General features: G+C 36.4%; 1 protein-coding gene across 1 annotated transcript; it reads left to right on the top strand.

Moving 5' to 3' along the window:
• Positions 1-2599: 2599 nt before the first annotated feature.
• On the top strand, positions 2600-14693 carry LOC121250425 (lanC-like protein GCL2). Its single transcript, XM_041149560.1, has 6 exons — positions 2600-2870; positions 2960-3138; positions 3573-3684; positions 3789-3905; positions 3996-4313; positions 14085-14693. Exons 1-6 carry the CDS (start codon positions 2685-2687, stop codon positions 14421-14423), a joined length of 1251 nt encoding a protein of 416 aa, XP_041005494.1. The 5' UTR covers positions 2600-2684; the 3' UTR covers positions 14424-14693.
• The last annotated feature ends 42 nt before the right edge of the window (positions 14694-14735 follow it).

The following is a 14735-nucleotide window of genomic DNA, read 5'->3' as shown; positions in this document are numbered from 1 at the left end:
TGGATTAGTTATCTCAAAGTCAAAATTTAGCTAATATGTGACTTTTTAGCTTTTGACTTATTATTCAAAACTTGAACTCCACATTAGATTAGCCATCTTATTTTCTATAATAGCACGGGCAGATTCATGTTGCCAGATTCACTTAAGTCTTCCAATCAATGAACTTTGATTAAACAATAATTCTTGCAGGTTACAAACCATACATAATCCTGATAGGCTTCCCATTTATAGGAGTATAATTCAAAACCCCCATAGCAAGGGCAGCTGCAATTTAAGTAGATACTTATCAACACAAAGCTTGGCCAAAAAGTCAATTTTAAAAACAATAAAGAGGAACCAAACAAGTACCATACTCGCTGACTCTCTTTTTTCAAATGCATAGCAGGATAATTAAAAGGACAAAGGAAAAAAGGATAAAATAACTACTAGAAAAAATTGATTGTTGAAGAAAGAAACAGTTGAATTAGAAAAATAATATAACTCCTAACCTTTCGTAACTCAAGCAACTCTACAGGTTTTCACTACACATTAAAATATAATTATATAATTATAATATATTTAATCATATAACATACAAGAATACACATATGTAGATAATTATACAGAGATAAATGTTTTTTTTTTATATGCATATTCTAAAAGAGGGCACATGATAGTTTGCTCACATCATATTGGAAATTCACAAGCTCAGTGGTCAAATAAGTCTGTTTCACAATTGCAGAAGTAATAGGAAATGGGGAATGCTGGCACTTGACCGAAATTACTACAGAAAACTAAGTGTCTCAATAGAGTACTAATATCACCATCATAGGATCTCAGAAGGTCATTCCAAAGCTCACAAATACTATGTATATACATATTCCGTTTTTAATTTTCACAATCTTGGGCTCATTTCTAAGAGAGGTCCAGAATATCAACATGTTTACAGAAGAACATTCTTCTAAAGAGCTCTTGGTCATAAGAAAGCTATTAAAACAAAAAATGTATTATATGTCTTTCCCTTTATTAATTTTCAGCAAAAACCAAAGCAGATACAAATTAACTACTCATTTAAAACCAATCACAAACATATAATATTTATATCATCCAAAACCCATCCCCAGAAAATACAAAATAGTCTTCTCAATCCCACCTCCACAGAGAGAGAGACAGAGAGAGAGAGAGAGTCTTCTTCATAGGACTAAAACCATCATCCTCTTAAAATGACACAAACATGGAATATACCCACAAAAGTGACTTTACATCAACAAAAAAACTGAAATTTACACAACCAAAAACAAATTGCAAGTGAAGCCACATGCAATCTGCTCAGATACTTGGTATAAATATACCCAAAAAAAAAAAAAAACAATAAAACCATGCAAGAATATAAAATTCATATGATCCAGAACCCTATCCCAAAAAATACAGAATATCCTCCCAAACCCCAGAATCTCCATCTCTAGTTCAACCAAGAACACGACCACGATCCTTCTTTAATTCACCCAAGAATATGAAACATTAAGAGAAAGACAGTAAGAGAAAACTCACCTGTGAGAAGGGGTTCAATGTGAACAATGCCAAGGAGGAGCTGGCGACAAGAACGAGCGAGCGATGGAGACGAGCTGGAGAGAAAATCAGACGGTAGTTTTTTTAAAGAAAAAATGTGGGAGGAAGAAGAAATGTGAACGGTGTGGGGGAATGAAAATGAAATGTGAAAGAGAGAGGAGAAATACGTGGGAAAGAAACGGAGTGGAGAGAGAAGAGAAGTGGGTTTGGTGAGAAATATTCATTAAAAAATAAAATGACTGAGCTACAGTTTATTTCATATTTAAAGAATGACTGTAGATAAAAACTGGGATGGAGTTGTTATTACTAATCCAATGCCAGTGAATTTACCCACAAATTCTTCATATTTGACTGAGCACTGGCATTTGGCTAAGCCAATGCCAGTGCTCTTAGCAATGTGTAACGAGCTAGTGCTTACCAAGTAAAGGAGTTGGCTTTGCTTTCCAATCCTTTGAACATGTTTTATTTAGGCCTAATTTGAGTACAAATATTTTTAAAATATTTTATTATTATTATTTATTACTATTTAATATACTATTATTATTTTTTATTACTATTTACAGAAATGCAACTTAATCTTATTTTATTTTATGTTATTATTATAATTTTTTCAAAATTGTTTATATAAAATATAATAAATTTTAATTTTTTTAAATTCTAAAATAATAATAATACTAAAAAATAATATTTTAAAAATATTTTATTTAATTTTTAACTTTTATCTCAACCAATCTTATCTTAACTTACTATCCAAACGGTACCTTAAAATAGATCACAATTTATTTTATCTCATTTTATCTAATTATTAATATATTGCAATTTTTTAAATTTTTTATATAAAATATAATAAATTAATTAATTTTTTATATTATAAACTAATAATATAAAAATATTTAATTTAACTTTGATGTTAATTTATTTAATCACATCTTACTCTAAAGTCTAAACACAATTAAAAAGAAATAAATATAGATAAAAATTATTATTAGAAGTAATTATTTTGTCCACATAATACTAGACCACTAATGTATATAGTGAGTGCAAAGTAGATTACCTTAGCCCGTTCCAGCCTAGGCTTCTCACTCTCTCTCTGCACTGAAAATTCGACCCACTGATTTCTTGCACAAAGCAGAGAAATGGGCGACCGCTTCTTCCCAAATCTGATGCCAGACTTCATAGCAGAATCAACAACTGAAACCCAAGAACAAGAAGAGCCAGTTGTCAGTACTGCAATCCATGACTCTCTAACGAAGCTTCTCTCCATGCCCTACCATTCTCTCACTGAGCGCTTTAAACGCACCGCTTTGGACCTCAAAGAAACTGTATACAACTCTCTCCCTTCGCCTCTATTTGTGAAGCGTTTTCCTTGAGTTTATTCCACGCCTATCAAGTGTATGTCGTTTTGTTTCAGATTTTGTTGGAGACGTGGGGAATGACTGGGCAACACATGCAAGACTTTACGCTGTATTGTGGAACTCTTGGGACTGCTTTTCTTCTTTTCAAAGCCTACCTAGTCACTAACAACAAGAATGATCTTGCTCTCTGCGCTCAGATTGTTAAGGCTTGTGACTCTGCTTCTTTCCACTCTAGGTACTCTACGTGTATGTGTGTATCTAGATATGTATGTCTGATGGGTTTGGATGAAACTTATGAGATATCGATTAGTAAAATTAGAAACTATAGTTTTTTGCTTTTAGGTTTGATTACAAATCATTTCCTTTTCTGTTGAAAACTAGCACTAAATCTCCTGTGGTTTGCTAGAAGATGAAATCATCTTGCTCTCCGTTCTAATTGATGATTATTCATGACACGTACGTATAACATGTGATAATCCATCAATTGGGATGGGAAAGATGAAGATTATGTTTTACTCCGTACCAAAGAGGGGTTTGGTGGTGGTTTCCAAAGGACACGGAGAGGATTTGTAATTATTCCTAATTACAGGGAGGGTGTCTGTAATTTGCGTTATAGTTTTTGAAGGAGCTTACCTGAGTGATGGTCATTATTTGATGCATTGATGGAAGAGATGTGACTTTTCTATGTGGGCGAGCTGGTGTATGCGCACTTGGGGCAGTGGTGGCAAAGCACGCTGGTGATGAGCAGCTGCTTAATGACTATTTGGCTCAATTTAGAGAGGTACTTTGTTTTTAATTTTCACTAATGGATGCAATGGTTGAACAATATTTAGCATTTTTGTTCCTTTGTTGTCGGTTGCAATCCTTGGAATGACTCGAGTATAGATTAAGCTGCCAAGAGATCTACCTGATGAGTTGTTATATGGGAGAGCTGGGTACTTATGGGCATGCTCGTTCATAAACAAACATATTGGTGCGGGGACAATTCCTTCTGCATACACTGTAAGACTTACATTCCAATTAATTAAACTATATGAGATCCTTTTAGTTGTTTCAATAGGAATGGTAGTGATTTCTTTTAAACATGTCTAGGGTGCAGTTGTGAATGAAATCATCAAGAATGGAAGAGCATTGGCTAAGAGAGGAAGATGCCCCTTGATGTTTGAATGGTATGGAGAAAAGTATTGGGGTGCTGCACATGGATTAGCTGGGATAATGCATGTTTTGATGGACATGGATTTGAAACCAGATGAGATTGAGGATGTAAAGGAGACTCTTAGGTACATGATTAATAATCGCTTCCCCAGTGGCAACTACCTCGTTAGTGAAGGGGATAGAAACAGAGATGTTCTTGTGCATTGGTGTCATGGAGCTCCTGGAGTTGCCCTCACGCTTGTCAAAGCAGCCAAGGTAAGAATTTATGGCTAATAGTTATGCAATAAGAGAATTATCTATGCTATAGAAGTGAATAAAAAGAAATTATGATCGTTTATTGTGAAGCCCTTGATATGTTGCGAACTTAGTTTTGTACTCCCATAGATTGTCAATGTTAGAAATCTAGATCAGAGTACATAGCGGAAGCGTTTACCTCGAGCAACAAATTATAGATCGAGTGCGGTTGTTCCATGGATTTCCACGGATGTTGTTGTTAATTCGAAATCATCCTCGTCGATGGAGTGTACTAGATTAACACTCACAAATTTCACAGCCTAAATACCTGACTAGAGAGAAATAAGATAGTTGAGAGAGAGAGAGATTAGAACTATGGGCAAAACGGAAGGAGCTCTCCATGAGCTTTTCTGTTTATGCCCTCCTTTGTTGGCTTTAAAAGGCTAGCCTCTCATCTTGTAATGAATGGCCACTTCAATGCAATTGTAATGTCCAGCCAAAATTAGGCTGGACATGAAAGGACAAGGGGTGCTGCCATTGTGGGTGCAGCCCATTCCTGCATCTCCCACTCATACATAGTGGGCAAGGTCCTAGGTCTGCATCTCTCAATATGTTTTCAATCTTGTTCATATTAGGGGTTGTACAAAAACCGTTAAAACCGACTGTAAACGCCTTAGACCGGCCGCCGGAGCACAGAACAGGCTGAAACTGGCGTAGAACCGGTCGGCTGGCGATAAAATTATGTCAAAACCACCGTCGTCCGGTTCGGTCCCAGTTTGAAACTGGACCGAACCGCTAAACCAACTGATTATTTGAATTATATATATTTTAGATAAAACGACGCTGTTTCACTTACACGTATTAGTTAGAAAAAAAATTTAGAATGAAACAACGCCGTTTGGTTTAATACACCAAACGATGTTGTGTCAATTTAGGTTTAATCCCCCCCCTCTTCTCTTCTTCTTATTCAGATCTTCTTCTCTCGATTCTCTCTCCTCTCTCACGCAATGGCGTATCTCTCTCTCTCTCTCTCTCTCTCATCGCATGGTTGTGATTCGCATGGGGAGCCATCTCTCTCTCATCGCGATTCGCATATCCGATTCTCCATTTCTGAGTTTCGCACCATTCGCGACACCGAAGGGACCGACAATTGATCGGGATCACACCGAAACCGACATTGCCGTTTTCCTCCCGGCCGATTCTATCCATGTGTAGTGGTTATCGGTTTGAGCGAAACCGAATTGAAACCATCAGTTTTTACCCCTAGTTCATACTGGCAAATAGTTTTATGACCATTGAGCACACTTGTAAAAGTGTCTTTTTGACAGAAGACTAGCATAACAACATCCTTAAAAGTGTCTCGTTATGCCCCGACTCATTTGGTTGCATCAGTCTAAGATCCCTAATTCCTCTCGAGTCTGAATGACTTAGAGCAATGCTTAATTTCCATAAAACATGATGTACCCACAACTATGTCGCAACTTCCAATAACCAACATAACTTGTTAGCAGTGAGTACAAACATAATATTGATGTTTACAAAATAGTCTTCCCTTCACCCTCATGTCATTCAACTTTATTCCACTCGCTTTCTTATCAATGTCTCTTTAGACCGTATCATTCATGGTCATAGACAAACAGACACTAAGGTTGCGTTTGGATGTTGAACTGAGTTGAGTTGAGATGATAAAATATTGTTAGAATATTATTTTTTAATATTATTATTATTTTAAAATTTGAAAAAGTTAAATTGTTTATTATATTTTGTATTGGAATTTGAAAAAGTTGTAATAATGAGTTGAGATGGGTTTGAGAACCAAACGAAGTCTAAAACCTCAACTTTGTGATATAGTCAAAAGTCTTCTAAGGGCATAAATAAATTAAGGTGATCGATTATGACTTACAGGACTCACATGGTGAGGAGGCAGGGATCCATTCACTCTCCTCTTGCGGTTGGTCGTAAAAGCACATGTAGTATGAAATACATGCTATGGTAGATTTCTCTTTTTAAAAAGAGCGCATGTCTAATCTCAATACATCGTCAAGATATTAGTCTAGTGGTTATCTTAGCTCCTAACCTGAGTCTCTTTATTTGCTCGCTATCCAAAGTGTCAAAGAAGATCTCGCATTTGGCATAACAGAGGCTACATGGATTGTGGGATATCCATGTTGGCCTTAACAAATGACAAAGACCTCATCTTAGCCTAGCTAATGCGACATCTATATTTGTGTCAACCATCTCTATATGCTACATAAGCATCAAGGGGCATAATGTCTCATCTCCATTCGCTACCTAAGTGCCAGAGGCGGTCACTCTTGTGAGAGAGCCGATCTAAGCCTGTCGACATATTTTGTTTCACCATAACCCCAAAATTCATGATGAATGTATGTGCTCACAAAATGCTCACAGTTAGGCCACATGATCATAGAATACATCACTATCATGTGCACGACTAGTAATTACAAGAGGGAGAGAAATCATATGTTCAACTACAAATAATTAAACCACAACTCTCAAATGGTGTTTTAGGACCATTTCCCTCAATGCGCAATCTCATGTGTTGTAACCTCCCAAAAAACATGTGCCTACCAAGAGAGACTGAATTTATAGATAAAAAGCCTTTGCACAACCATGAAGTCAACGATTTATCGTGAATCTCACTTAGGGTCAACATAATAGAAACCTTAGATTCTAGTAAGCAAATCCAATTGTGACTTTTAAGAATCTACAAGGTAACTATAAATATCATTCAACAAACTTAATTCACAACTTTAGGGTTTCATACTCTTGTACTTAATAACATGTGAGATAACCAAACTTTATTTTTAATTGAGGGTAAAGTGATTAGGGCCTTTGCCCCTAAGGACAATCACAACAGTCTAGCCATTACTATTAATGACTTGACCAATTCACATCACAAACTCACTTAATCAAATAAGCCATATTTACCTTCTAATGAAATCTCAACCTCTAACTCACTCCCATGAGCAAACCATAATTGAAACACCAAATAATATAGTCAAATAAAGATTCTTTGGTATTCACCATCTCAATAATTGTCAATGGATTTTGAACAAGAGTTTCTAGAAATTGTTTTTGTTGTAAACAGTCTCACAAGACATGAAGCCTGAGCTACTTTTCACAAACTCATGTCCACAGCCGCATAGTATGGAAAACCACTCATTAGGCAACAATTTATAATTTAAGACAACTAGATCGACATCTCTCTTAGGAGGAAACTTTCCTAGGATTGTCAACAGTGTCCAAAGAACCCATTTTATTCAATAGGTTGACAATAATAATGACTAGATACATTGCGTATCTATTCACGCTGCATGAAAATAGTACTAGCAACATTTATATGTGTTTTGTACCAAAATAGTACAAGCAACTATCATGTGTTCAAAGTACTACGTGTCTGAAACATCACAAAACTAACCATCTAATTCTCCTAAGAGAGTCAACTATTTGACTACTTCTAGAGAAGTTCTAATAAATGTGTGATCAATGATTATCTAAAGACAACTTAGTTCAAAGAGATGGATTTATGTCTCTATCAACTCCACTTTTCCTTTAGTAATCAAATCAATAACTCTAGGTTGGATCATATAAGTGAAATGAATCTAAAACTCTATGTTAGGACTCCTACCATGTGAATTCAATACCTTTAGCGAAGCCATATTACTGATATTCTCTTTTAGTCTTTATGTGATGAGAGAATATTGCTATATTACTACCACGCTAATTATGAAGATTTTATATTCTAGTAAATTCTGGGAGTCACTATTACTAGTGGTACACCCTCATTTAAAAGTATACTTCCATTATTGGTGAATTACTCCCACTATTTTCGGCGATCTTTTATAAAAAATTTTTGAAAATATTAATATTAAGGTAAAGTGGAATAAAACGTTCTTTTCAAAAAAAAAAAAAAAAAAAAAACAGTTGGTAATAAAATCCACAAATCACAATACCCCCACACTTGCCGAAAATATGAGTGATTTTCTTGACTCATCAAAAAAATATTTAAGTTTAGATTCTCCATATATTCATCATAATTGAATTCACGTTTGCACAAAAATAATAACACAATCACTCAACTTTATTAAAAGACAAATGAACTTGATCCAAGGGCAACATGCTTAAATTAAGGTTGTAACCACATATTACATCAGACCAAGTGTGATGTAACAACTACTTTGCGCCATAATTGACTTAGAGCACTTGTAGTGAACTAGCCAAAGTTAAAATCCTGCTAAAGTTTGGCGAGTGAGTTCAAAATACATCAAGTATCAAACTAGTTAAATCAATCGTGGTTTTATTGTTGGTTATTTGGGCTGGCCAAATATGGCTAGTGAATCCGGGTTGCTATTTATTCTTTATCATTATTTTATTACAAATGTTTTTGGCATGGTAGTTCTTTTTCGCTTTGCTCTCCCTTTTTTTGTTGTTCTATTTTTTTTTTTTTGTCTTTAATCTGCAAGTATTTAAAGACTAGACTCAATAAACTTGGCCCTTTTTTATTAAAGACCCAAAACAGGGAACCTGAGGCTATGATTTTTAGCTTTCATTTTTTATTCCCCCCTCCCCCCACCCCCCCCTTTTTCTTTCTTTTAGTGACTGAAACCATTTAATTGGACAGCAAATTCTACTACATATATATGAATTATTTGGACCCTGTACTCCACGATCCCATCCCAAACCAAAATTTAAACTTTTTCCGTTCACTTGACTGACAAAATCTATAATGCCCATTTCATAAAACTTTTTTTTGCACTCGTAAATTGTATGTTAATTTGTGTATTTTTTAAAACGGAATAAATATCCCAATTACTATGAGAATAAAAATAATAAAAATAAAGAAGAATTTTTTTTTAATGCAATAGAGATCAGTTTAAAGAGTTTTTTTATTTGATGTTTATGAAAAGTGGCTAGCTATAATGAGAAAAGTGAATTCTGTGGCTAAATTTTGGCCAAAATATAGTCACTTCACAACAAATGCTCTTATAACTCTATTCTTAGCAAGTCATACGTTGTGAGATAATTGCCCTCATTATATAGCTCATATAATTGCGATTTAGATAATATTTTATATGAAAAATATATTTTCCTTCCTATTAAAAAAAATCTATTTGGAATCGCATTTATATAATGAGACAATTTTTCTTATTTCATGTCCTTATTGTGCATGTATAGGAACTTCAACATAGAAAATGCTCATATTATTTTTTCTCGTTGACTCTACTAAATAAAGGAGATTAATCAAATTAGCGAGAAAACTTTCAATTTTTTGAGTTTCACACCCATCATCCTATGCCTTCATGGCATATTTTAGGCCTCGTTTGGTTACGCAGTTCAAATGAGATAAAATGAGATGTTTTGTTGAAAATTAAATAAAATATTGTTATAATATAAAATTTTAATATTATTTTTGTTTTAGAATTTGAAAAAGTTGAATTGTTTATTATATTTTGTGTGGAAGTTTGAGAAAGTTGTAATAATTATATGAGATAAGATGAGATGGTTTGGTTTTGTGTAACCAAACTAGCCCTTAGTATATCATCTCTCAACTCGAGAAATAATATCGCTAAGTCAAGAAGTGACCATCCAACTTATAAATCTCTAGAAATTTTTACTAACACCATTGTATTCAAGGAGTCTTCAATCAATTTAGGTATAAATTTCGCTAATATTGCATTCAAAGCACAAAAAACATTGTTTTGTGCAAAAAATGCAATATCTGATGTTTTAGCAACTAACTAGCGATATATCCTTATTTCTCACTTACTCAATCTTTTCTTATTTTTCATTCCACTATAAGAGAGAGAGAAAAAACTTTGCGAGAAATTATTTTAACCTAAAACCTATCTTGCATCAGTACAACCACAAGCAAGATTTTTAGGCTTAATTAAGTTATACCTAATTATTCAGACTTTGCCTCAGTTACCATGCAAACCTCTAAGGTGCTTGGTCTTACATTACTCTCAAGGGTGCTCAAATATTCATATATCTGCAATGACCTACTTGTCCTTGCGAGAGATAAAGAAGACTTGAGCAATACTACCAGTACTAATACCACAAAGAGGTGCACTGAAAAAACTTTTTAAATCAATGTACCAGTCAAGAATGTCTTCAACACTCTTGCACATTCAACTTAATGTCCTCACTAGCAAGACATACTGGCAAATTTTAGAGAGTATCTACTTATATGTGAGTTAATCAAAGTTGTGTTAAGATTATAATGCTCAATCTCAAATATAAGAGAAATGAATCCTTGCATTACAAAAACCGTGCAACTTCCGTGATGTAACGCCCTAATGGAAGGGTCAAACTACATGATCTATACTCCAAAAGGACTAGTTAATGATACAATTGGAGCCCCATTGGAACCCTATAAAGAGCAAAAACTTCTCATTCTCAAGTAATGTAGGATCCCATACAGCACCTATCCTTATACTTGTCATATGGGGTATCACAATCTCCCTCCTTTAAATTCTCGACATCCTCGTCGGGCTAGTCCATTGTAGGTGACACGGTTCAAGTTTCACATTTTTAGTTGAGATATGCTCTGATACTATTTGTAACGCTCCAATAGAAGGCCCAAACTACATTGCCTATACTTTAAAAGGACCAGTCAATGATACAATTGGAGTCTCATTGGAATCCTATAAAGAGTAAACTTATCTTTCTCAAATAATGTGAGATCCTATACACCACCTATCCTTATTTTTATTATATAGGGTATCACACGTGATTACGCACAAGATTCTTAAAGGCAAAATAATGGTTTAGTTCTATGTGTTAGTCAATCCACTTCTATGAAAATTGTAGTGCATGCGTTCCGGGCGTACTTACAATTTCATTCAAGACCTTTTAGAGGTTTTTACAACAATAATGGTCAAAGACTATTTGACACTCATAAGAATTGTCATTTGTTTTCAACTATTGATCATGGAGGAGATCAATGTGCCAATTAAGTTGCATACCCAATCAATGCGCCAATTAAGTTGCATACCCAATCTCTAGGTTTTCTTCTCAATCATCTCAAAGTTACTATCTTATGCACTCTTAATTGCACACATATATAAGAAATTTGCTGCATCAATCTAAATTAGAACAAAAATAATTAACACGTAGCAAGATCGAAAATTCGCTAAGCTTCCTAATCATCTCTTGCGCCACAATGCCTAATTATTAATTTATAATTTAATTTTTGCGCAAATTTCTATCGTATGAGAGATTAATTCCAAATCAATTTCAACCATACTCCCATTAGGATAAACAATCTATTGAGTTAGTCACATCTAAAATGATTTCTTCTAAGATGGGCTAATCATAAGCATGGACTGTACATACTCGGGCTACTTTCCTCTATTTTATCACATCCTAAAAATTTGAAGACTAATTCCTAAAAGTAGCCTAACAAATACTAATGATAAAAGAAGCTCATACTTACATGTAATCACACTTGGCCAAAAAAATTCCATTATCCACAAAAATGGCAATTTAGGCAACTTAGAACATAAATAAAATGCCTAAATTAATAATAATCACATGTTCAAAATGATGGAATATTAGATAAGCATGCCAAAAAATATTTCAGAAAGACATATCATGGCACAATTCCATGCTGTATAAATAATATAATGTAAGTTTTAAGCATCCATAGCAAAGTTGAGCTGTAGCCTAACAGTCAAGCTTACTGGTCTGGGCTAGGAGTTCTTGGGTTCAAACCACCATCCAAGCATTTAGCCCCAAAAATTTTGAGCTTTACCCTGTGCATCCAGTTCCATTGGGTTCGACCACAGCCGGTGGGCTGCGCCTTTCCTGTGCACCCAGCTCCTGCTTGGGCCTCTAATTGTTGAGCTCACGGCCCACTCTGCCTGGAGTCCTTTTTTTTTTCAAATAAACCAAAAACATTGCATGGGCCGGTTTTAGAAGGATTTAAAGAATAGGCCCCAATCCGTTTTGAGTCCAGACCAAAAAAAACAGGCCTTAATCCATTTGTAGCCCATAGCCCAAATCCATCACAAAAAAGGGAACCTCACTGTTCATCATCCTCTTCCACCCAACGGTTACCTGTAACGGAAGAAGATTTCTGGCCTCTACTGGTTGCAGTGCTGCGGCCATTAATGGCAATGCCACAATTTGTAGCGGCAGTGCAGCGCCATGGCGGCACTGCCCCAAGCATCACAGTTTGCAGCACTGCACCGTGGCAGCGATGCACAGGCGCTGCCTATGCGCAGCACCATGGGCAGTGCGCTTCACCCATCTGGTGCTGCGTAACGCCATGTGCATTGCTGCACCCAGCTGGTGCTGCTCAGAACCACATTCGGCGCTGCAACCAACTGGCGCTGTGCTGCTCCATGTATGGCGCTGCATGCTGGTGTGGGCAGAGCCATGAGCAACACAGCACGGTGCTGCCGATAGCTCTGCTCTTGGTTGTGCTGTAGAGCAGCCCTTCACGGCAGTGCTGCTGCTTCCTGTCGCTGTTCCATTATGGTGCACTCAGCTCTGCGTGTGACGGAACAACTCGTGAGCCACGTTGCGAGCTCTGCACATTGTGCACCATCGATGCTCATGGGTGCAATGCGCACTGTCACAATGCTGTGTACCGCCCTGCTTGATCCACAGCATCAGCACCTGGTGCTGCAGCACCTCAGGTGCACGCCGCTGCCCACAAAGGTGATGGACATGGCATCCATGCTTGTAGCACCCATGATTTGCACTGTGTGCAACACCCATGTGGTGTGCACTGGTGTCTCCTGCAGCACTCGTAGCACCGGGTTTCACAGTACCCTCCAATGTGCACAGGTCCTTTGGTCGCATTGACAATGCTCGGCATCCATCAAGTGGCGAACGTTACATAAACCTTCGCTCATGTGGTATGGTTAGAATTGTGCCGTCTCATGCACTCGGGAAAGAAAAAAAATTCCAGCATACACAGCATCTCAAAAAATTTTGGAAAAAAAAAATACTATCAAAATTTAAATTGGGAACAACCGACTTTGGCTCTGATACCAAAGCAGGAAAAATAGATTAGAGTACATAGCGGAAACATTTACCTTGAGCGGCAAATCATAGATCGAGTGTGGTTGTTTCACGGTTTTTTTTTTTGTCCGAAATCATCCTCGTCGATGGTAGTGTGCTACCTGGTAATACCAGAGCAACACTAACAAATTCTACAGCCTAAATGCCGGACTAGAGAGAATTAAGATAGTTGAGAGAGAGATTAGAACAATGGACAAAATGGAAGGAACTCTCCATGAGCTTGTTTGTCCGTGCCCCCTTTGCTGGTTTTTAAAGGCCAGCCTCTCATCTTGTAATGAAGTGGCCGTTTGGCCACTTCAATGCAATTGTAGTGTCCAGCCTAATTTAGGCTGGACATGAAAGGTCAAGGGGGGCTCCCACTGCGGGCGCATCCCATTCCTGCAGTCGCAGTCAAAGCCATGCTCAGGGCTATATGTTGAACAACTTAAGTCCTTGTAGTGCGGTTTCAAACACTTGCTTGGCTTAATCGTATTTTCACTTATCTCAATAATGTAGCACTTGCAATTTTTCTAATTCTTTGGCCTGCACAATTTAAGTTGGTTAACTTAAGAGAAGATTGCTGGTGTAATTATCTTATTAACAAAAGGTTTATTCTTGTATTTCCCTTTATGAGTGAACTTAAATTGGAGTCTTGTTCTTAACTTATAAGAAAAAAATAAGCATCTTGTTCTGATATTCTTTCCTTTCTCCTCTCTTTTTTTAACTGCATTCTGTTGAATTAAAGCTATTATGTGCGCTCAGGTTTTTGGAGATGATGAATTTCTGAAAGCAGCTGCAGATGCAGCAGAGTTAGTGTGGAATCGCGGGCTGCTCAAGCGAGTTGGGATTTGTCATGGCATTAGTGGGAATGCATATGTGTTCCTCTCACTTTACCAACTTACAGGCAATGTTGAGTTCTTATACAGGGCTAAAGCTTTTTCTTGCTTTCTACTCGACAGAGCCCACAAACTCATTGCAGAGGGAGAGATGCATGGAGGTGATAACCCCTACTCATTGTTTGAAGGGACTGGAGGCATGGCTTATCTTTTTCTTGACTTGATCGATCCCTCTCAGGCTAAATTTCCAGCTTATGATCTCTAAAAATATTTATACAATGGAAGGGAGGCCTTATGTATAAAAAATTAGTTTGCTCACAATATTCAGTTCTTGTATATTTAATCTGATCAAATTTTAGTTCAAACCGTTGCAATCGTGTTATTTCCTAGTGGGAATCTCATGTTAAACTTTACCTCTTTAAACAAGCTGATTTTGAGTTTACCTGTGAAAGCTTTAAACGTGATGCATTTTATGCTCGAGAGATGTCGGCAAAGCTTCTAAATATGATGACGATGTCTATACATCATATAACAACATCCGGAGTTATTCCTTCCTAAATTTGTATCATTACTGTGT

The sequence above is a fragment of the Juglans microcarpa x Juglans regia genome, chromosome 2D, assembly GCF_004785595.1.
Source record: "Juglans microcarpa x Juglans regia isolate MS1-56 chromosome 2D, Jm3101_v1.0, whole genome shotgun sequence".
In the NCBI taxonomy this organism is placed as follows: domain Eukaryota; kingdom Viridiplantae; phylum Streptophyta; class Magnoliopsida; order Fagales; family Juglandaceae; genus Juglans; species Juglans microcarpa x Juglans regia.
The sequence above is the reverse complement of the archived record's forward strand: the minus strand, read 5'-3'. Positions and strand labels throughout refer to the sequence as shown.

Excerpts from the sequence above, each read along its gene's own strand:
- LOC121250425 (XM_041149560.1), top strand. The coding sequence starts at position 2,685 with ATGGGCGACCGCTTCTTCCCAAATCTGATGCCAGACTTCATAGCAGAA. Across the intron at positions 2,871-2,959 it reads CTTTGGACCTCAAAGAAACT|ATTTTGTTGGAGACGTGGGG; the intron begins GTATACAACTCT and ends GTTTTGTTTCAG. Across the intron at positions 3,906-3,995 it reads CAATTCCTTCTGCATACACT|GGTGCAGTTGTGAATGAAAT; the intron begins GTAAGACTTACA and ends AAACATGTCTAG.